The following is a 23,595-nucleotide window of genomic DNA, read 5'->3' as shown; positions in this document are numbered from 1 at the left end:
AAAGTTCACCTAGCTGCAATCTCACGTTTCAGAAGATCTTCTTCCGGCCCCTCTTTATGGTCTCATAGACTCATAAAGCAATTCATGAAAGGACTGTTTCGCACATTCCCTCCAGTAAAGCCTGTTCCACCGGCCTGGCACCTTAACATAGTTCTAGCTCAACTAATGAAGCACCCGTTTGAGCCCATCCACACAGCTGACCTTAAATTTGTTTCCTGGAAGGTGGCACTTCTACTAGCTCTTACCTCGGCAAGGCGAGTGGGAGAGCTCCAAGCATTCTCTATCCAGGACCCATTCCTGCAATTCAAAAAGGATAGAGTCCTTCTCCGCACAAATCCAGCTTTCATTCCCAAGGTTCCATCTCACTTCCACCTCAACGAACCTATTGTTTTACAATCATTCTTCCCAAATCCACAAACAGTGGCGGAACGAGCTCTACATTCACTAGACATTCAACGTTGCTTGAAATTTTACATTGAGAGAACGAAATCTTTTCGTAAATCAAATCAGCTATTCATAGCCTACAGCAGACCTCGAAGAGGGCTTCCGCTCACAAAACAGAGCATTTCCCGCTGGATTTCTTCGGCCATTTCTTTCTGTCACCAACAGGCAGGACGTCTGTTGAGAACAACGGTCCGTGCCCACTCCACAAGGGCCATGTCTACTTCCATGGCTCTTTTTGCTGGGGTGCCCATTGTGGACATTTGTAGAGCGGCCACATGGAAGACGCCGCATACCTTCACCAAGCATTACTGCCTGGATGCGGAGATCATGAAGGATGCGTCAGTGGGCCAAGCGGTACTACGTCATCTTTTTAAATAGAGGTGAGCCCTTTCTTTCATCCCACCATCCTGAGTTTATGCACATTTCGCACTATAATGTATGCATTACTTATTCATTGCTTTACAGTAGCACTGTTGTTTATCTCAGATAGATGTGGTTATCTAATACCTGTGTGTTATCCATATCTTTCGAAATGTGCTTTTTTCACTGCTTGCTACTCTGATTCAGGCATGTGAATCTATGAAAGATACCCTAATACTGGATAAGGAACGCGTTACTTACCTGTAACTGCGGTTATCCAGTATTGGTATCTTTCATAGATTCACATGCAACCCACCCGCCTCCCCTGGAAGGGCTCTCTCGGATCTCTCAGTATACAGCTGCTTAGCACTGTGCTCACGAAAATCTGAGGGACTAGAGCTCCTACCAGGAAGGTTCTAGAGGGTGGTGTTAGCTGATTGGCTCTGGCCAAAATTTGGTCCTTTTTACATAAGGACGTGGATAGCTTACTAAGCTAAGGCCTCTGAGGCCTATGGCTGTCTTATGTCTTCTGGACATTACTTTGTTATTTACCGGTGACTCCCATTCCCGACGACGGGGAATGATTCAGGCATGTGAATCTATGAAAGATACCAATACTGGATAACCGCAGTTACAGGTAAGTAACGCGTTCCTTTAGTGGAGGGACGCCTGGCTGCCAGAATGACATCACAGACTTCAGGAGGCAAGTCAAATGGCAACATCTGCCACCGCTCAATCTCCACGCATGGAGGTGGAGGCTGGACAGGTTCGGGTGGAGGACCGTCCCCTGCTGCTGCTACAGAAGGTCCTCCTGAAGAGGCAGTCGAATCGGGGGATCGATTGACAGACTGAGTAGCTCGGGATACCAGTATCTTCGTGCCCAGTCCGGAGCCACAAGAATGACTTGGGCCCGGTCATGCCTGATCTTCAGCAATCTGGGCAGAAGTGGTATAGGCGGAAAGGCGTATAACAGACCGCAACTCCACTTGTGACGAAAAGCGTCTCCGAGCGAGTGCCGCCTTGGAAATTCCAATGCGCAGAACTGATGACATTGCGCGTTCTCTTCGGTGGCGAATAGATCTAACCAAGGCTCTCCCCATTGCCGAAAGAGGCCTTGTGCCACGTCCGAGTTCAGACACCATTCATGATCCATCATGCACCGGCGGCTGAGTTCGTCCGCCCTGGCGTTCAGAGAGCCCGCTAGGTGTTGAACCACTAGGGTGATGCCCTGATGTTCCAGCCATGTCCAGAGGCGCAGAGCCTCCTGACAAAGGGTCCACGACCCTACCCGCCCTGTTTGTTGCAATACCACATGGCGGTGGTGCTGTCCGTGAACACCTGCACTACACTTCCTCGGACAGAGGGGAGGAATGCCTTCAGTGCAAGCCGGATTGCCCGCAGCTCCAACAAGGTTGATATGGAGCCGGGACTCCGCCGGAGACCAGCGGCCTCTGATCTCTGCCTCCCCCATGTGGCCCCCCCATCCCAGGAGGGACGCATCCATCACCACTGTGATGCTCCGGTTGGGGTAGGGAGAGGGATCTGCCACTGACCCAATCGCGGTCCGTGAGCCACCACTGCAGCTGTCTTGCAGTGCCCTCCGAGATCAGGACGTGGTCGGACAGGTTGCCCCGATGCTGCGACCACTGGAACTTCAGGTCCCACTGCAGAGCCCGCATCCGCCACCTGGCGTGATGTACCAGCAGGATGCCAACAGACCCAGCAGCCGTAAGGTCAACCTGATCGAAACTTGGGATAAAGGCTGAAAGATCGGAATCAGAGCCTGAATATACCGAACCCACTGTTCGGGAGGATAGACCCAAAACTGCGCCGAGTCCAGAACCGCTGAAGAGAAGCTGCTGGGAGGGACTCAGATGTGACTTCGGCACGTTGAAGGAGAACCCCAGCGAATGCAGGAGGTCGGCCGTAGTCTGGAGGTGGGAGACGACTGTCTGGGGCGAGCCCACCTTCAACAACCAGTCGTCGAGATAGGGGAAGACTGGAACCCCTAATCTGCGCAGATGAGCTGCGACCACCGCCATCACTTTCGTGAACACCCGAGGGGCACTGGTGAGGCCGAAGGGGAGCACGGTAAACTGAAAGTGATCGTGGCCTACTGTGAACCGCAGGTAACGCCGGTGGGCCGGTAGGACGGAGATGTGGAAATAAGCGTCCTGCAAGTCCAACGCTACCATCCAGTCTCCAGGGTCTAGGGCAGCCAGAACCTGAGCTAAAGTCAGCATCTTGAACTTCTCCTTCCGGAGGAAGGCGTTGACACTCTTGAGGTCCAAGATAGGGGGTAGGCCCCCTTTGCCCTTCTTGGGAACCAGAAAGTAGTGGGAGTAACAACTCTGTCCTACTTCTGGGCCAGGAACGCGCTCGATGGCCCCCTTTGCCAAGAGGGCCTTAACTTCCTCCTGTAGAATTTGCAAGTGATCCCCCGACATGCGGTGGTACTGCGGTGGCATGGCTGGAGGGGTCGCCTCGGAGGGGAGGGAGTAGCCCCTTTGGACGATTTGCAGCACCCACCTGTCCGAAGTGATGGTACGCCAGTGGAGCAGGTGATGGTGAACTCTGCCTCCCACTGGCGTCGAATGGACCTGAAAGCTCGGACTAGGAAGGCTTTGAGGCAGATGCTGCAGGAGCAGATGTGGACTGACCGGCTCTCTGTCCCCCTGCTCCGCCACGGCGGAAACCAAGTCCGCGACCGCGTTGAGGCTGGTTCTGCGGCCTGTGGCTGGACGAACGTGCGGGGGCGCCCCTTCCTTGGCCACGAAAGGGACGAAAAGAAGTTTGCTGGCGCTGGGCCGAGAGGCCCAAGGACTTGGCTGTAGCCCTGGAGTCCTTAAAGCGCTCCAGCGCACTATCCGCTTTGTCGCCAAAAAGGCGACGGCCATCAAAGGGCATGTCCATGAGGGTGCTCTGGACATCCCCTGAAAAGTTTGTTGACCTCAGCCAGGCGTGACGACGAATCGCCACCGTCATTGAAATTGCTCTACCCAGCGAGTCCGTGGTATCAAGTCCACATCGAATGGAGTACTGTGCTGCATCACGCCCCTCCGTAAGAGCCTGGGCGAGCCATGTCCTGGCCTCCTCTGGATACTGGGGCAGCACGTCCTCCACTGTATCCCACAAAGAGTGGGTGTAATGGTCCAAAAGGCACGCCGTATTAATGGACCGCAACCCCAAACTGAGGGAGGAAAACAGTTTCTTGCCAAACTGCTCCAACCTTTTGGATTCCCGATCCGGAGTTGCGGACAGGAAGGCGGTTTGGGACATGGAGGCCTGGATGACCACACTCTCAGGGGTGGGGTGTACGGACAGAAAGCTGGGGTCGCCCAGAGCTGGGCGGTGGCGCCGGACCACATTCCGATCCACAGGAGAGACTGTGGAGGGCTTGGACCAAGTGCCCATCAGAATGTCTGTGAGGGCCTCATTGAACTGCAGTAGAGGCTCCGAAGAGCTTACCGGCGGTTGATGCACCTCAGTGAGGAGGTTAGTCCTCACGGCTGCTGCAGGGAGCTCCAGAATTAAGGCCTGGGCCGCCCTGCGCACCATGGTCGTCTTCGCCGGCGGAGGAGTCGTGAGGTCAGCCGGCGTCGACCGGGATCCAGGCCTGGATCCCACGGGGACCTGCGGCGCCGGGGCCGAAGCCGCCGGCTCGCTAGGGCCCCCAGTCAGACATGCGGGGCCCGAAGGCGCGCCGGCAGGCCTCGACGGCGGGTAGAGAGTCCTCATGGCCACGAGGAAGTCTCGAACCTCGCTCAGAGTCGCATGAAGCCCAGGGACCGGAGGGGGTGGGGACAGATGTGACTCCAGCGGCTCTGGCGGAGCCGCGTGAGTGGTGCCACCCGAACCCTCGGCCGAGTCGCGCGACCTGCAAGGAGAGTCGGAAGAGCGATGTCGCTTCTTCGACTTTTTTACCATGCCTCGACTTACCTGAATGCGAGGACTTGGATCCCGACGAGCGGTGAGGACTTCGGCTCTGCGACCGGTCCCTCGACCTCCTCCTCAACCGGGATCTCGCGCGGCGCGGAGCCGACTGCCGGATCTCGAGGAGCTTGCGGGACCGCTCCCGCCTTGCCTTCGAGGTCAAGGCCTGGCAGTCGGGGCACGACTTGTCATCGTGGTCGGCCCCAAGACAGTAGAGACACCGATGGTGGGGTTCGGTAACCGACATCAGTGGGTGACAGACATCACATGGCTTGAACCCAGGCATCCCTACCGGCACCAGGAGTCTAAGTCGACTAGAAAAAGATAGACAAAAATGTCCAAAAAGTTAGTCAAAAAATGACTAAGGGTATGCTCTTCCCGGATCTGCGCTTACTGGCGCGGAGAAAAGAAGAACAAACGTCAGCGCGCGAGGGCAGCGTCTAGGTACTCCGACGTCGGCGTCTAAGTACTCCGACGTCATCCCGGCGATCACGACGACGGACGCGGAGCCGCAGACGACGACGGACGCGGAGCCACAGACGACGCCTACCGACGCGCAAGGGTATTGCTGAGGAAAATTTTTTCCGGATCCAGCCTGACGCCTGGGGATATTCTAAGGTAAGGAATCTAACTAACGTGTTTCTTTCAGATGTACGCTTACTTCCATATTGCAATACATCTAGCACACAAAGATCCTGAGATTTGTTGTAAGTGAATATCATTATCAATTCAAAGTGCTACCCTTCGGAGCAACGAGAGCCCCGAGGGTATTCCCAAAATGTCTAGCAGTAGTAGCAACAAAACTAAGAAGAGAAAACATTCACGTGTTTCCTTATCTCGATGATTGGCTGATCAAGTGTCCAAGTAAACACAAATGTGTAGCAGATGGGAAACGGCCACTACAACGCGTCCGTTTCCACGTATAGCCATAACCATGCATGCATTACAACGCATGCGTGGTTACCACGAAAAGCCTTTACCACGCATAGCTTTACTACGAGATACGTAGTAAAGGCATGTGTGCTAAAGATAATATTAAAAAAGGGGGTGGGGGTTCCCCCCCCTCCCAAAAAAAAACCAAACCTGATTCCATCGATGTGGAGGAAATCGGCGTTGTTAGAGGAAACGGAAAGACACTTCCGCTTCCTCTTTATTTATTTATTTGCGGGTTTATATAGCGCTAGAATCGACTCCAATGGAGTATCTCTGCGCTCTGGATCGGGTTTCAGCTGATCATTAACAGACAGGGAGAGCCGTCTTAGATGTCACTTTTAAACAACAAAGTTTTAAGCTGTTTCCTGAATTGCAAGTGTTCGGGACATAGTCTTAAAGTTTGAGGTAGACTGTTCCACAGTGTAGGTCCCACGGCTGACAATGCTTTACCCCCATGTCTAGCTTTTTTGGCACGGGGCACTACCAGCAGAAAACCATTGCTGGATCTCAAGGACCTGGTAGGAGTGTAGGGAATGAATTTGTTTTCCAAGTACAGGGGACCTTGGCCATTTATACTTTTGTGGATCAGGCAACAGATTTTAAACTTAGTCCGTTGCCGGATTGACAGCCAATGCAGTTTTTTCAAAAGAGGTTTAGCAGCTGTTCTCGGAGGGGCATTAAGGACCAGTCGAGCAGCTGTATTCTGGATCACCTGTAACTTGGCCAACACTCCCTCATTTGCTGAGAGGAGCAGGCCATTACAGTAATCCAGCCGACTTAGAACAAGAGCCTGCACCAGGGTCCTTCTGGAAGAATCCGGCAACAAAGGAAGAATCTTACGCAACAGGCCAATAGTGTGGAAGCATACACCTGTAATATAATTGGTATGCTGCCTTAACACTAAATCCTGGTCAAGGCGTATCCCCAGATTTTTAACAACCTGCTTCGGTTCAGGAACCATACCCAGATCGGGGGGCCACCAATCGGGGGACCACAGTATCTTGGCCCCTCCAAACAACATAATCTCTGTTTTGCTGACATTGCATTGTAGGTAATTAGATGACATCCATTGCCCTACAGCCTTCATGCCTGCCGAGAAAGAGTTCTTAATTTCCGTCGTGAGGGTTTTGAAAGGGAAGAGGAGCTGTGTGTCGTCAGCATAAGACACTGGAATAAAACCAAATTCGCGCATCACTCTTGCCAGGGGTGCCACATAGATGTTAAAAAGTGTAGGGCTCAGACAGGAGCCCTGTGGCACCCCTTTCGTAATTTCTACTTCCCTGGAACGGTAAGTACCCATGGTGACAGTCTGGGTACGGCCAGTAAGAAAGCTTCTCAGCCAGGCAAGGGCTTTGTTCTTCACTCCCATGTTCGACAACCGGTCAACAAGAATGTTATGTGACACGGTGTCGAACGCTGCTGACAAGTCAAGCAAAACTAAGATTACAGAGTAACCCCTATCTTGAAGCATATGTAGGTCGTCTACCACAGACAGAAGAGTAGACTCTGTGCTGTGTTTTGGCCTGAACCCGGATTGTGAGTAGTCCAGGCCACCCACATCTTCAACAAAGCCGGACAAGTGTCTGTTGACATGTTTTTCTGTCAGTTTCCCCAGAAAAGGAAGCAGTGAGATAGGTCTTAAATTGGTAAGCTCGGTCCAAGGGATAGATGTATTTTTCCTGATGGGCCTTACCAACGCACGCTTTCAATCCTTGGGAACAGAGCCCAAGCCAAGAGACAAGTTGACCAGTCCTTGAATCATGGGGCCAAGTTGTCCAGAAAGGATGGGCATAAGTTTGGCAGGTATGATGTCATCCGGACTACCACTTTTTATCTGGGTCATCAGAGCCAATAAGTCTGGGGAAGAGATTGGGGGAAAGGTGTCTAAAACTTGTGTATTAGGCACATGTTCAGTATCATTAAAGACCTGACAGGGGACCATGGCAGTGGAGGCGAGATTAAAATTGACAATATTCTCATAAATCCTGTCTATCTTATTAGAAAAGAAGGACGAAATTTGATCACAAAGAAGTTGGGATACTGATTCAGAGCTTTCGCAGGCAACTGGCTTCACAAAAGACTGTAGAACCTGATAGAGAACCCTTGAAAAATTCCCTGCCGCAGCAATTTGTGATGCTATATGGGTTTTACGTGCCCCACGAATGGCTTTGTGATAGATGGATAGAGAAGCCCAGTATTGCTTTCTATCCTTCTCCTGATGTGAGGTTCTCCATCTTTTTTCCAGCTTCCTAGAGTTCTGTTTTAAAATTCGAAGCTCATCAGAAAACCAGATCTCTTGTTTATTGGCAGGGCGTGGTTTAAATTGTCTCAATGGAGCGATGATGTCTATCGTTCGCCTAGTGGCTAAATCAAATTCCCTTAAGGCACCATCAATTCCCTCTGAGGCAGAGTAGGAGGGGTTAATAAAATTATCTTTAAAAGTCTGTTCATTAACCTTATACCAAGGACGTCGTTTGCAGGGAAGAGAAACTGATTCATGACCAATATATTTATGTTGAAAGGTATGAAATTCGATAACAAAATGATCAGACCAGCTGGTTCGAATAGGCGGTAGACATGAGACTAAAGGATGGTTTGCTAATATGAGGTCTAATGTGTGTCCTGCCCGGTGTGTAGGTCCAGAGTTAACCTGTGATAACCCCAGAAGCAAAAGGTCCTGTAAAACCGACTGGGCTTCTTTACAATTTATTAGTTCACTGTGAATGTTAAAATCTCCAAGTAAAATAAAATCTTTATCATTGCTGATATATGGAGCCAAAGACTCAAGTAGAACGTTAGAAAAGTTTGCACATGAGCCTGGGGGGCGATATACTAAGGCACCCATCTGCGTGGCTGTGTTTTTTTCAGAGGGAGTGATTTTAAATATTAATAGTTCAATTTCCGGTGTGGATAGCTCAGTTACCATAGAACAATCAATATCTTGTTTGTGAACAATAGCAATTCCTCCGCCTATTTTCGAGGGTCGATCTAATCTAATAATTTTAAAACCCAAGGGAATGGCTAATGCAATTGCTGGAGTTGAGCAGGGTTTTAACCATGTTTCCATGAGGAAACATAGATCTGGATTGCTAGTGGAAATTAGGTCCCATATCTCAGAAGCATGTTTCGGTAGAGATCTTACATTACACAATAGATTTTTCCTTCTTGTAGTAGCACTGGCAGAATTGTTACCAGTGTTACCGGAGGAGGAAAAATCCGTCCTAGAGCCATGAGGATGGGTGTTCTGACTGGCAATGGTAAACTGGGTCTGACAATGGCGGCAGGAGAAGGGGCCTTCCACCTCCACATTACCTCCTAGTCCACATGTCCGAATGGGGCCACGCCCAGCTGACGTAGCGGCCCACTGGAATATGTGATCCTCGTTGTAGTGGTCAAAGGTTGGATTATCGACGGTGTCCCCATTGCCCCTTGTCCCGTCCTGTCGCGGACGGGCGCAGACGGGCTGGTCTTAGGCTAGTCTTTGGCGCCGTCAAGGGCGCCCCTCTGCGCGCAACCGCTGCGCGCTCTGGCCGACTTCTGGCTAAATAGTCTCTCGTCAGGGCTACTAGAGCGCTAACCGCTCAGCTGCGTCAATGTCAGTAGGCGTGTCTGGCTCTCACCTGCCCCGCCCTCCGCTCAACGGTAGCCAATACCGAGTCGGAACGGGGCGGGCAGGCAGTGACACCGAGCACAGACCAGGTTTGAGCCCTGAAGGCCCCCGCAATCAGCGGACAGTTCAAGTAGGTTAAAATTACTTAATAGAGCGCTACGTGAAACGAGCAGAATTTACAGTCTTACACACCGATCATTAAAATTGCTACATTAAAATGAATGTTAAAAGGGTGCAAAATACAAAGTGCAAAGTAGGACCGGCGTTTTAACCAGGTCAAGCAATTCTCTCGTGACAAATCACCACTCTCTCAGGGCAATGACAGCTGAAGCCGGGCGCCAAGCGGATTAGGAAGACACTGCCACCGTCTTCCCTTACCGCGACGCAGATCCGAAGAGCTTCCAGAGAAGAGAGGACGTAGCGAGGTAAGGGGGAATTTAGTTTAAGTAATTAATGACGGGGACGTGTAGAGAAGGGGTAAATTTAAGGGTTTGTGGGTGGGGTAATCGCACAGGGAAACATTTTTAATGTTGAGGACAGAGGAATTTATTAGAAGAAAAAGGGGCGGGGGTCGCACAGGGGTATTCTTCAAAAGAAAAAAAAAACATTTACCACGAAAATGCCTTTACCGATAAACGTGGTAAATGCATTTTCGTGGTAAATGTTGTTCGTGGTAACGGCATTCGCGTTGTAACGCATGCGTAGTAAAGGCATGCGTTGAAAAGGCATGCGTTGCAACGGAATGCGTTGTGATGACATACAACCGTAGCAAACTCCCAAAAGACAATAAATTTAGTGTATCAATTTTGTTTCTCAATCAGTGTGACAAAATCACATCTCCAACCATCCAAATTCAACCGTATCTGGTGTCAATGCCCCCACCCGTGAGATGAAGAGGGATCTTGAACGGTGTAATATTGGATAAAACAAAAAAAAACTAGATCGATTTATCTAGCATGGGTTGGGCTACTATATAGTAAACCTCTGGCACCTGTAAAGGTCAGTGACACATGCTCAGATATTTTCCTCCAGGACAGAGGCACTCTGCAAGGATGCCACTCTCCATTGATTTTTGCTCTTGCATATGTGCTTTTTGCATGTGGGATCTGGGATTATGCATTGGCCAGGGGCCTAAAATGGGACTCTGATGGGATGAAAGATTTTCGGTATACGCAGACGATATAATTCTGGATGTTGCTCACCAAGTAGTCACAGTAGACTGGTTGTTACTAATATTGAATCTGTTCAGTAAATACTCTGGATATCCTAGCAATTGGGGTAATCTACAGGCTACCCACTAACGCCCTGGACTCTGAGAGCGCTGCTTAGGTGCCCCAGAGCGCTTAATAGCTGTGGTTTCAAATACCCGGGTAAATATGTCACAAGAGACCGAGATATATTTTTAGGAATAAATCTAAACAGTCCTTCCCAGAACTGCCCCACTCTCTTTGAGAGGCTGAGTGTGTCTCCTGAAACGCACTTATATTTGCCCTATTTCACATTAGACAGAAAAATCTATCAATTGTTTTTCCTGATAGACACAGCTGGACCTTACACACACCAGAAGATGCCATCAGTATTACGAACTGTCCGTAAAGAGAAATGTGTGCCTGTAGAATGGCAGCAAACCACGCATCACTTGAAGCTAAGCCATTTTCTGGGCCTCATGTGATGGGATTTACTAAAATTGACTCTAGAATGAGCTCCTTGTTTTACTAGTGTCAGTTGTTATCTGTACCCTTGGGTGCACATCACAAAAACAAGGCCCATTTCGTCTACTTTCATTTCTAAAGGGCAATTTCTGCATCTTCACTTGAAATTGTATCCGGTTCCTTTGACAGAAGCAGTAGTGAAAATTAGTTTAGTTCCTCGTCTACATCAAATGCCCTGTCACTGGTTTTGCCCCTGTACCTCTTTTGAAATGTGAGTTGGCGTGAACTTCTCCACATCTAGGCATTTGTGAATGTGTGCTCTTGGTTGGTATTTTCCTCTAGAGAAATTTCTCCCATCATTTCAAGAATGAACCTGGTATGAAGGCCATTGCCAATTTGAATCTGCTCGGCTCGCATTTAAATGTTTTTTTTTATGGAAATAATGGTTCTAAATGTTATTTCTACCATTCACAAATCATGGTCTTAGTTATTTGAAATATAAACTTGTAATGCCTTGCTTGCTATTATATCCAAAGAGTGAAACATTCTCAGTGTGATTCCGTGTGGTCTCTCCAGATCTACAATTAACATGCCCTGTTTTGCCCAGCGTTTTTAGAATTAAGGGAGTTTCAGAAAGACAACACTTTCAGTCTGTATGCAATTTGAACCTGTAGTATAAGTCCAAGTATGCTGATCCACACATTTCAATTGGGCATTCACTACTAATAGACCGACACTTTAGACCCCCAGTTTATATAAAGTCACGAAAACAAATCGAAATAATTTTGCAAGGGTACAATTGCGTCATTATTTTGAACATTTGTCCAAGTATGTTGCAACACGCAGTTGGATTTTTCATATCTTAAGCGCTGCATGTTTAGTTATAGCTACCTTTTAAATTATTTCTAATACTTTTTCAAAACTTTTTTTTGCAGTTCAGAAGCAGATGGAAACTCAAATTTCAGATCCTGCTCCGGCTGTAGCTCCAGCTTTGACTTCAGCACCCTTTTCTGTGCCGGTTCCTATTGCTTTGTCTTCCTTGGCTCCTATTGTAGTTACTGCTCCATTTGCCATCCTATGCCCGGTTCGGATTCCGGCTCCTGGTCGGACTCCACTTACCATCCCTTCCCTGACCCCAGCTCCACTGAGGTCGCCACCTTCTTTTCCAGCACCAGTGTTGATCCCAGCTCCCGTCCAACAGACTGCACACGTAGACCTAACCATGGACGAGTCTGAAGAAGAAACACCAGCAGATCCTGCATCATGCAATGGGCAGGAGAGCTCCACGTGTGGCACCCCTAATCCTCCGCTGAGTATCGATGATGCCTCTTGGGTGGATGATCCAGATACCAATATGTCTGATAGGGTGCCGAATAAGGGGCGGGGACGGGACCACAAGCGGTATTACCAGGACCGCTGGCGAATGGAATACCTTATGGATTACAACTGCCTGACACATGGCCTTTCTTGCATGGTGTGTGGCAGTTCACTCAGCACCTTGAAGGTCAGCACTATTAAGAGGCACATTCTGCAAAAGCATGATGAAACATTCTTTCTAAGTGATCCAGAGAAGCTGGTCATTCTCAAGGAATGGGATAATAAAATGGCCAATTTGGTGGTGGCAGAGGGCTCGTCGCTGGACAGCTTGGAGGTTGAAAATGGCATGGTTTCAGAGAACGGTATCCATGGTAAGGTTTCCTTTGATGGGCAAGAGTGAATTTCATTGGGCTGTGAGAGAGCAGTGAGGTTGACAAGTCTGTATTAGCACAGTAGGAGGAGTTATTTTTTATTTCTTTTTTTAAGTTGACGATGCCTTGGATAGACTTCTGAAGGCAGATTTTATTTGGGCAGCAATTCAATTTTAATTAACATTCTCTTTGGGTTTTCAAATATTAACAAAGACAGCCATGGTAAGCACAAGCCAATGAATGTGAAGGACAAGAAACACATAAAATATAATAGCAACAAATTCTGATGAAAAATATCGATCACACGATTAGGCACCCGCCGCGTATAATAGGTATACTCCTATTTTACAACAGCAGTCAGTATACTGCTATAGGTACGAAAGGACCCAGCTTAAGAATATACAAAAATAAATGCTCTTTTCATGATGGCATATAATCTGCCGTACAGTGGAGCATTCACAAATCGGGTCCTCTTCAATTTGCGATCCATTTTGTCGACTTTATGTATTTCCTCTATCTTAACCACTGCCAGCCACTCCTCAACACCTTTTAGCCACCATTTTAATTCCACATTACTTCCTTGCACCACTTCTTTGTAATGCAGTGTGTTGCCGCAATCAGATTTAGCATAGTGCCCTCCCTGTGCATTTTGCTCCGAGCTGTGAATCGGTGTATGTCTAAGGGGTCAGCCTGAGGTTCAATCCATCAAACTATAAATCTGTCTAATTCCCAGCAGCAGTGCTCCAGAACAAAGCGATATTAGGGAAATCCCACCGCCAATGTGAAAACATTCTACTGATCCCCCACCCCCGAGGGCAGCTTTAGCTCCTCATCTTACATTAGACAGTAGAGGACATACAAGTATGATTCAAGATATTAAAATGATTCAATTCAAACCTAGTGTTGCAAGATATCTTCTTGATATGCCAGCATGCCTTGCTCCATTCTTGTGGTGCTGTTTCAGAGGTGCACTCATTTGGGCATTTCCAAGGTGCAATTTATCACCGAACCCCCAAGGTGGTTTGCGAAGATTGTTCTCATAGTTGACGTTTGAGCACTTGCATCAAGCCCAGCACATATGCTGAACCTTCATAGTGGTCTCAATATATTTATTTATTTACACTTCCACCCAGGAGCCCATTTGTGAATGAATAAAAGAACACACATGAAAAATATAGTACAGTGTGTACGGCTACACTACAACCAGGAAAAGGTGAAAAATGTAAATTCTGGTCACAAAAAAAGGGAAGAAACGGGGAAAAGGGTGTGGTGAGGGGTGATTGAAAGAAAAAAAATGGGAAAAAATATGCCAATAATACATACACTAACTTTATAGTGTTTTAAGTGGTCCACATTGGTCATCCATGATGAGAGACGAGGGACATGTATAATGACTGCAGATGTCCAAAGAAAGAGATGTATGGGGATATGTCGGCATCTTCTTGGGTATGGCGAGCAAATAAAGATGGTAAAGAAGAAGCCAGGAAACTACTACCAAAATAGCTCATTTGCTGAATGTAGAATTTGTGTGGGTGTCCCTTACTTTTACTAGTTTGATTCATATGCTTTGTCAAGGTATTGAACCTTTACAACACCGGCATTACATTGTGGTCGTTTACATCGCAGGAGTTACATTATGAATATTTTCATCACGGGTAACATTTTCTAGCTTTATTTGCATCAATATGTCTTTACATCACAGGTAAGTTTAAAAAAATTTTTTTTTATTTTTTAAAGCTTTTTTTATATGTGAGACATTATATAGGTATTTTATACTATATATCTCAAAACGCGTCAGGCTGGACACTAGTCTTTGTATTTCTGTGATGTGAGTTAATTTACTTTCACCATGCAATAAAGCACTGCTTTGGTAAACCAGAACACGCTGCGGTCCATACCTGTATATCAGGAGTGTGGAGATATATATATATATATATATATATATATATACACACCACCACACACCACCACCTCCTCCTGGCGGCGGTCGTCAGTAGGTAGATATAGTTAGGACCTATTTTCCATAGGGAATCCGCAACATTCTATTTGGAATAACGTTGGCGCCGAATCTTTGCAAAATTTTCCAAACTTTTGCCCAGCTCCGCTCCTATTCTGAAAATTTCACGGTGATTCGTCAAGCGGGGGCCGAGAAAAAAGGGGGGTCCCAAAACACGTTTTCCCCATGCATTTTCCCATAGGACCTGTTGACGCAGCTACAGCCCGAACTGCTGAACGGAATTACACCAAATTTGGCAAAGAGGTAGTCCTCAGTTCAGACTTGTGCCTTTTGCTTAAATGGTGTAAATCCGTTCAGTAGTTCCTGAGAAAATCAAAAGTAAAATCATAGATATATCTATGGCCTCGGAGGATCCGCGCACCCTCCCCGCACCCAGCGCGCACCCTGCCGTGCACGAGCTGTATTCTAATTGGCTGTCAACACTCCAGATCAGGAAGTGTTGGCAGCCATCTTGTGCCTCGGTAGAACAGAGGCACAAGAAACCTATAAAATAAACGCGAAAAACGCAAAAAGTGGGCAGGGTAGAAACACTCTGACCCCCTAGGCCTGCTCAGGGGGTCCTACAAAAACCCCCAGGGCCCAAAAAAGCATTTTTTTTTTTAAGAACAATATCGGCGAGATTCGCTCACCCAGCACGAATTTCGGTCGGAAAAAAAAAAGAAGCGCGGGGCTCCCGCGCTTCTTTGGTAATTGGCCCCCGGGGGGGGGGGGGGGCAAATCCCGGAGCCAGAATTAAAAAAGTGTGGGGAGGTCCCAATCCCAAAGTAATTTGGAATGGGGGGCTCCCAGCCCCGGGGACCGCCACCCCCGGGGCAACTTGTCAATGTGGGAGGGGGCCCTTGAATAGGCCCTGGGGTCTGCCACCCCCCCCTCCTGCAGTGTCCCGGGGTGCCCACCCCCGGGACACTGTAGTTTGCTTCATTGAAGCGAGAGCAGGGGAACCTCCTCTCGCTTCAATGAAGCAAAGCGGATTGCTTTTCCACATGGGGAGCAGCATGTTAGCTGCTCCCCATGTGGAAAAGCAATGCCGGCTCCCGCAGGACGCGGGAAGCCGGCTGGGACCGTGGGGGGGATTGAGGACACCAGGGATGGGGTCCCCAGGGCCATAAGTGGCCTAGGAGGGGGGCCAAGTGGCCCCCCTCCCAGATTAAACAAAAAAAAAAAACAATGGCCGGCCCCGGGGGATGGGGTCCCCGGGGCCTTAAAGTGGCCAGAGGAGGCGGGCTACGCAGCCCCCCTCCATAAAAAAAAATGGACCTATGGTTTTTTCAGTGAATTTCAAAGGTTTTGTAAATGACAATTTTTAATGTATTAATTGTTATACTGATTATTTTGATACTGATTTACTACATTTTGTAAACTGTTTATTTTTTAGATATTTTATTTTTTAAAATACATTATACATTACAATAAAAAATATACTTTCTCAGAATGAATTACTTTCGTTTAAATACTTTGCAAATAGGCAATAGACTTTTAAGTACAGTAGTTACAGTTGTTGCAATGGGCAACACAATTTCAAACACAATACAACATTGAGCTCAATGTGAATTTCTAGTCAAATGCAATTAGTTACTTTATGGATTACTTTTCTAACCACAGGACTGGTTCCTAGATTCAGTCCTTGGACATCTCCTGTAAACAGTTGAGTAAAAGCGTTTTGGTTACAGTAGTGATTTTTAAGGAATATTATTGTATTTTAAAAGTTGACACTTAGAAATTTTTTCACATAGAATCACCAATGTTATCCGATGGCAGAAAATTCACTTAGCAGGTAAGTAGTGTTATCGTTACTTTTTCTTTCTCAGTGGTGGATCCTGGATCCAGCACTGGCCAACCTCCTGTAAACATTTGAAAGAATGTGTTTGTCATACAGACGATTTTTTAGGAATATGTTTAGTTTGTGAAAATAGACACTTAGAAACTTTTCTGGTGAAAACCACACAATGGATTCCTATGGAAGGAAATACAAGTTACTGGCAAGTACGCTAAGAATTACTTTTCAGAGTCAGTGCTGGGCTAAAAGATGCAGCCCTGAGTTCTCTCCTGATAACAGGTGAGTAACTCAGAATTTGTAGTTAGGCTGAATTTAGAGGAATATTTGTACGTTTCAAAATTGGACACTTAGAAACTTTTCTGGTGCAAACCACACAATGGATTCCTATGGAAGGAAATACAAGTTACTGGTAAGTACGCTTAGAATTACTTTTCAGGGTCAGTGCTGGGCTAAAAGATGCAGCCCTGGGTTCTCTCCTGATAACAGGTGAGTAAATCGGAATTCGTAGTTCGGCTGATTTTAGAGGAATATTTGTACAATGGTGAAGGAAGGGGGCGGGGCCTGAGGTGACGTGTGCAAACACGCCCTGTGGCGCGTTTTAAGTGGGGGAATTAATTCCTCTTCAATCCAGAGGTCCCCTGGGGGCCAACTAACCCACCAGGTACCTCCAGTATGCGCCAGGGAGCTGCGTTGCAGAGAGGTGTTCAGAGGCCACGCCCCTTTTTACAACACTCTGCAAAGCAGCTCCGTGGCGCTTACTGGAGGTACCTGGTGGGCTAGTTGGCCCCTAGGGGACCTCTGGATTGAAGAGGAATTAATTCCCCCACTTTAAACACTCCCCAGGGCGTGTTTGCACACATATCACCTCAGGCCCCGCCCCCTACCTTCACCACTGTGCAAACGCGCCCAGTGGCGCGTTTTAAGTTGGGGGATTAAGTCCCCTTGAATCCTGAGGTCCCCTGGTGGCCAACTAGGCCACCAGGTACCTCCAGTAAGCGCCACGGAGCTGCGTTGCAAAGAGGTGTAAAAATGGGCATGGCCTCATTACACCTCTCTGCAACGCAGCCCACTAGCGCATACTGGAGGTTCCTGGTGGGCTAGTTGGCCCCCAGGGACCCCCAGTATTCAAGGGAACTAGCTCCCCCTCTGCAAACACGCCAGGGGGCGCGTTTGCAGAGTGGTGTAAGGAGGGGGCGTGGCCTCCGGCCCGATCCCGGTCTTTTTTTTTCTTCTTTTTTAGAAGGGGGGCTGTGTAGCCCCCCCCCCCCCCCCCGAGGCCATAATTTGACCCGGGGATGTCAACTGACCATGTCATGAATGATGTAATATGTGACATCATCAGCAGTGGATTGCGGGCGCGCGAGATGTAGTTAGTACAACTAACTATATTGGAGGAATTTCAATGGTTTTGTTCGAGTGAAATGTCCAGCTAGCTATAACACCCCTAAAACCTATTGTTTTTTCAGTGAATTTCTAAGGTTTTTTAAGTGCTAATTCCTAACTATATCCGGCCTGAAACCTATGGTTTTTTCAGTGAAAAAAAAACAGTAATATAATTAAATAATAAATGGAGTGTAATTGAATATTTTGTTTCTAGTTATATAATAGTAATATAATAATAACCTCATGTATAAGTAAACTATTTTAATGCTTTAAAAACATTGATTTGTGATTAATTTCGGATCTCAGTGGGTAGTATCAGTAAGGTTTTTTTAGGATTTTGGGATGATTCGTGTATAAAGGTAGTAAGAAGCTTTTAAGAGTCTGGGATGAGTAGTGCCTGGGGTAGTAAAGGGTTTTTAAGGTTGAAGGCTGGTTAGTGCATAGAGATAACAAGGACTTTTTAGTGTTCTGGGATGGGTTGTGCATAGGGTTGTAATGCGTTTTAGGGTTCAAGGATGGGTGTGGTGGGTTAACCCTGTGATCAAAAGGCAGTCATTTTTTTACACACATTATATATGTGTGTGTATAAATATATTTATGTGTGGCTGTACATACACATGCCTAGCATAAGTCCGCCATCTGGTTATGGGCTCGGAAGTGTGCAAGTTGTTTTTCTTTGAAGAAGTCTTTAGAATCACAAGGTGTAGCGGCGACTCCTCTTGCTTGCAATTCACATGGTCCTCAATTTCATTGTTAGATTGATTTTATCCGCCGTCTGGTTCGGGTGTGTGCTCCTCTGCTTCTGTTCAACCCCATCCTCTGGATACTTTCTAGTACAGTCGGTATTGTTATGATGGGGATTCCATCACTATTTTCATAAATATAATAGCAGTGTTGAATTTGTCCAGGGGATTCGCTTCGATCGGGGCCTTTGCCCTCCGGGGAGGAATTTCTCTTTGACGTTCTTTCCGAAAAACTTCCAGGTGATGATGGAATGAACACCCTTTAGATTTTGTCCTATGTGTCCTGCAAAGTTCCCCCACACAGATTTACATGAGGTGTGTTATTCGTGCTTGTCTCCAGGTTATCGAGAGGAGACCTGTGAGGCCTGCAGATCGTTTCGATCCAAAAAGACTCTGCGTGATCGGTAAGCTATAAGAGTTTAGATGTCTTGATGCAGCATTGAAGAGATACCAGACATTTTTGGTTCGGAGGAACTGGAAATTGAAATGGAGGCACATCGCTGAGTCTGATGCGGAATATGATAACATCACATCGGGCAACAAACTTTGAGTACTTTGCCCCCTCTGCCTCCACCAGAAACCACAGCCGGCACAGGCAAAGTCCCAAAGTCTGCTGTTGGGCCACCACTTCCTACAGGTCTGGTCGGCACTAACCGGTTGCTTCAGGAGCGTCTAACCTCGGCTCAGCTACAAAGAAGCAGCCTAGACCTCAAGTTGGTCCGAAACCCTCCACCACCGAAACGACCCGACTTTCTGCACTGCAACCTTCCAAGGCTGACTCCACCTGAATAAAGGCACTGACATCTTCGGAACTGAAAAAACATACCGATTCAGCATCGAAAAATACTGCCTTGGAACCAAAACCCTCAGCACCAAAATTAACTGGGGATAAAACTGGGTTGGAGCTTAACAAACAGCTGCGTCACATTCTCCTGAGACTGTAAAACCAGTACTTGACAAGTTACATCAACTGCTGCATTCTCGCCAAGAACATTTAATGATTCTCCCCGATACAGGCAGAATCCTTACCAGACCCCCTCATGCAGTAGCACAGCCTGCATAAAGGCAACTTTCTTTTGAAGAGACAATAGATCTCCCTATTGTCCCAAAAAGAAGAAGAAAGCGGACAAGGCTACTAGCCCACTCCGCATTAACCCTCCTCCAATCAATGCTATACACACTCATTCACCACAACAGTCACCAATTCATGACCCTTCTGATTCATCAGAGGGCTCGCTACTTTACAGGGGATGGGGGGATGATGATCAGCATTCATTATCACCACAAGACGATTGGGGGGCATACGACACAGATTCACCGGATAACACTGACCCTGATTTATATCCATCAAGACCCTCCCCTCCTGAAGATACCACTACTTACCATGATCTGATAAGTAGGGCAGCAACTTTTGATAAAGTGACACTCCACACTGAGCCACTTCAAAATGTTATCCTTCACTCAGCGCTCCACGCAGTACCTTTCCATCCTTAAGGGTATGCTCAGGCGCACTACGGATATTTTTAACAACCCTGTCCGGTCCAGGATTATTACTCCTAGGGTCGATAAAAAATATAAACCTTCCCCAGTAATCCATACATACATTAAAGGTCAACTCGTACCAGACTCTTTAGTCGTGGCCACTGCTCGTAAATGGGTAAACTCTTAAACAACTGGTCCAGCTCCTTATCGGACAAGGAGAGTAAACGGATAGACGCAGCTGGAAAGAGAGTGGCAACACAATCAGCCAACCATTGAAGAATTGTCAATTTCATTGGTCTCTTGTCATGCTATGATAGGGCACACTGGTACGAAATGGAGGAGATACTGCAGTACCTCCCAGAACATAAAAACGAGCATGACAATTTGCATCAGAGGGGAAGCTTCTATCTAATACCAATATAAGGTGTGGCCTGGAAGCGGCTGACACAGCAGCTAGGGGTATTAATTCCAGCCGTATATCAAGATAACATGCGTGGCTAAGGGTATCTGGCTTCAAGCCAAAGGTTCAACAACCTTTGTTAGCCCAATCCTTTGATGGCTTACGACTTTTTGGGTTTTTAACAAAAACAAGTGAACCCAATTAGGTAGGCAAGGACCTTGGGAATCAATTTGTATAATGGACAATGGTCCTTGTCGGAGGTCAATAAAGAAAAGAAGTATAGAACAGAGTCAATTCTATATGATTACTATCCAGCCGGCTAGTGGGATTTAATCCAATTTATTCTTAGTTATCTAAAAACAAGACAATATGCAGTGGGATACAATCCTGTATCCAAAGACCTGAAGGTGAGGTAGTTTGTGAAGAATTGGTGACATATGAACAAAAAGACAAAATATTCAGGCAAAACAAAAAGCTTGTTGAAAAATGTGAATGATGAAACAAGCATAATAATTAACACAGCCGTGACACAGGTTTAAACAGATAATGTGTGTGCACGGTGTTTAAAGAGGTCGACGACGTTTCGATCCCGTTTACATGAATAATGGGATCATCATCAGGACAGACGGTAATGCTTGAGCAACATAAGGGTCTAAACAATATTATACAAAAATCAAGAAATAAGAGGAGGGAAAAAAAGGAAAAGAAGAATTGTGTGTTAGTGAGAGAAGTGGTCCCTGAACGCATTTCGCTGGCGGCGCACTGGAGGATCCTTGCATGTGGAGCCTGCGATTTTTAATGTGAAAATGTGCGGGGGGTTGAAGGTGAGCGCGCAATGACAGGGTGCAAAATGAACGATGGACTCATTGTTGGGGGTCGAAGGAGCACTAATTAGGGAGCCAAGTGAACGAGAACATATTTGCCAAGAAGGGGAGGAGTTACCTTCGGTAGGAACCCAGAATCCCAGAATTTTCAATGTATATAACGAGCTCTGGGGCTCAACGGGGCTGCCATAAATCTGAAATGGGAACAGGGAGTTAAAATAACTCAACTTAACTTAAAATAGCTTAAATAACATAGGAGTTCCTTGCTAGTGAAGGGGAAACTAGAATGCGGACTGGGACGGCCATGTTGGATGTAGTCTGGGTGCCTGCGATACAACTAGTGTAGTGAGATATGTCACACTGAGAATTGAATGCATGTAAAATTTAACAGTCGTGACATTAGTGAAGTTTTGTAAAAACGGCGCAAGTGCATCTAAATAGTTTGAAAAAACAATGCACAGAATACATATGAACATAGAAGAAAGACTATATCCGTACACATTAGTGCATAAAAACCATGTGCAGGGTAAATACAGTACAACATACATCCATCTTTAAGAAAGGGGAAGCGCAGTAGTTATGAAATGCATGTTTAGGACCTATGCATGTGGTGATTTACAGTAAGGATGTCCAATCCTCATTTCTGTTCAATCCATTTTTTATGCTTTGGGTGCGCAAAGTCCATTTGAGCTCCTCTTTGTTTAGCAAGACACCAATGTCTCCCCCTCTTGGGTGAGGCTTGGTCAAGCTGATTATAGTCCATTTTATGTTGTCTTCATTGTGCCCAGCATTAGAAAAATGTTCGACCAGTGGTGCGTTGGCTGTTTTGCAGCGAATCCTGCTGCGGTGTTGGCTGATCCTTAGACGGGCTTTCTGCGTTGTTTGTCCTATATAGATTTTTTGACAGGGGCATTGTATTACATAAATGACATTACATAAATTGCAATTAATGAAGAATTTGGATGTGATTTTGACGTTATTGAATGTAAAATCTTTTCCTTCGTTAGTATGATCGCATACGCTGCACATGCCACATTTGACATGTCCTAACCAGGGGTCAAGACCCCATAGTTCAGTGAGTGGTTGGCGGTTTTTGGGTTGGCAGTGCTGCTCTGACTAAATGGTCCTTTATGTTGCGTTTTTTGCGGAAAGCGAATAAAGGCCGTTCAATATTTAACGTGCCTGCATTCAGGATCGACCAATGTTTGAGGACAGATTTGCGTATGATGTTTGACATGGGTGAAAATGTAGTTACGCATACCATGCGGTTAGAGTCAATCTTGGGTTTGGGAGATTTGAGGACCTCCCTTGGACAGTACCATGCCCTTTTCAATGCGGTACGTACCAATCGTTTTGGGTATCCACTAGGCCTGGGCAGTAAATTCCGTTCCACTCGCGGAATTTCGGTAATTTCGCGTTCCGCGGAGAACGCTAAATTGCCCAAAATTCTGCTTTCCGCGACTTCGCGAAATTTTTTCTTGTTCGCGTTCTCAAAATGCGTGTTCGCGAGATATTTCTCCCCGAGCACGCAAACAGCAACTGTGAACAGGAAAAAAGCATCGCGAACAAGCAATTCCGCGTGTTCGCGGAATTTCTGCATGTTCGCGGAGATTTTTTACCGTTTCGCGGAGATTTGCGTAATGTGGTTACGCGAATTCCACCCACCCCTAGTATCCACGAGTATGAAGTTTGGAAGAGAGTAACACAGCTTCCCGGAAATAGTCTTCTTTAAGAAAACAATTTCTTCTGATGCGTAAAAATTGTGAGTATGGAAGTGAGTCACGCAATGCCCGGGGGTGGTTACTGTTATATTGGAGCAAAGTATTGCGTTCAGTGGGCTTTCTATATAGACTTGTAATCAATTCGCCATTGGAGTGATGGATCGTGAGGTCCAGGAATGGGATAGACGTTTTGCTGTGTGTAAGAGTGAAGGTCAGACCCCGACAGTTAATATTAAGCCAGTGGAGGAAGTGGTTGAGACTGTTTTTAGAAAAATGTCATTGATGTATCGCTTCCATAGGGTGATGCCTATGGATTGTGGGGAGTGAGAATTGAGGACATTTCCAGGTGGTCCATAAATATGGCTAGATTTGGGGTGAAAACGGATCCCTTTGAAGTGCCCTTTACCTGCTGGTAAAATTTATTGTCGAATGTAAAGAAATTCCTGGTAAGACCAAGTTCAAGCAGTTGTAGTAGAAAAATAGTAGGTACGTTGTGGGGGCGTGGTCTTGAGTTCAAAGTGCGTTCAATGACTAACATTGCTGCAATCTGTGGTATATTAGTGTAGGGTGATTCCACATCTAAAGTGCATAAAATGTCGGAATCTGTGTTGAATGGGTGGTGCTCTAC

The 23,595-nt window shown here is 46.8% G+C and overlaps 1 protein-coding gene across 1 annotated transcript in view; it reads left to right on the top strand.

Moving 5' to 3' along the window:
- Positions 1–23,595, top strand: part of ZFTA (zinc finger translocation associated) — a 153,372-nt gene that overhangs the window by 71,320 nt on the left and 58,457 nt on the right. The window contains exon 4 of the mRNA XM_085625913.1: positions 11,868–12,620. Within this exon, the coding sequence (XP_085482039.1) occupies positions 11,868–12,620 (753 nt within the window). The remainder of the gene's footprint in view (positions 1–11,867; positions 12,621–23,595) is intronic.

Source organism: Triturus cristatus, chromosome 9 (assembly GCF_964204655.1).
Source record: "Triturus cristatus chromosome 9, aTriCri1.1, whole genome shotgun sequence".
In the NCBI taxonomy this organism is placed as follows: Eukaryota; Metazoa; Chordata; class Amphibia; order Caudata; family Salamandridae; genus Triturus; species Triturus cristatus.
This window is presented reverse-complemented; position numbering and strand designations above follow the sequence as displayed.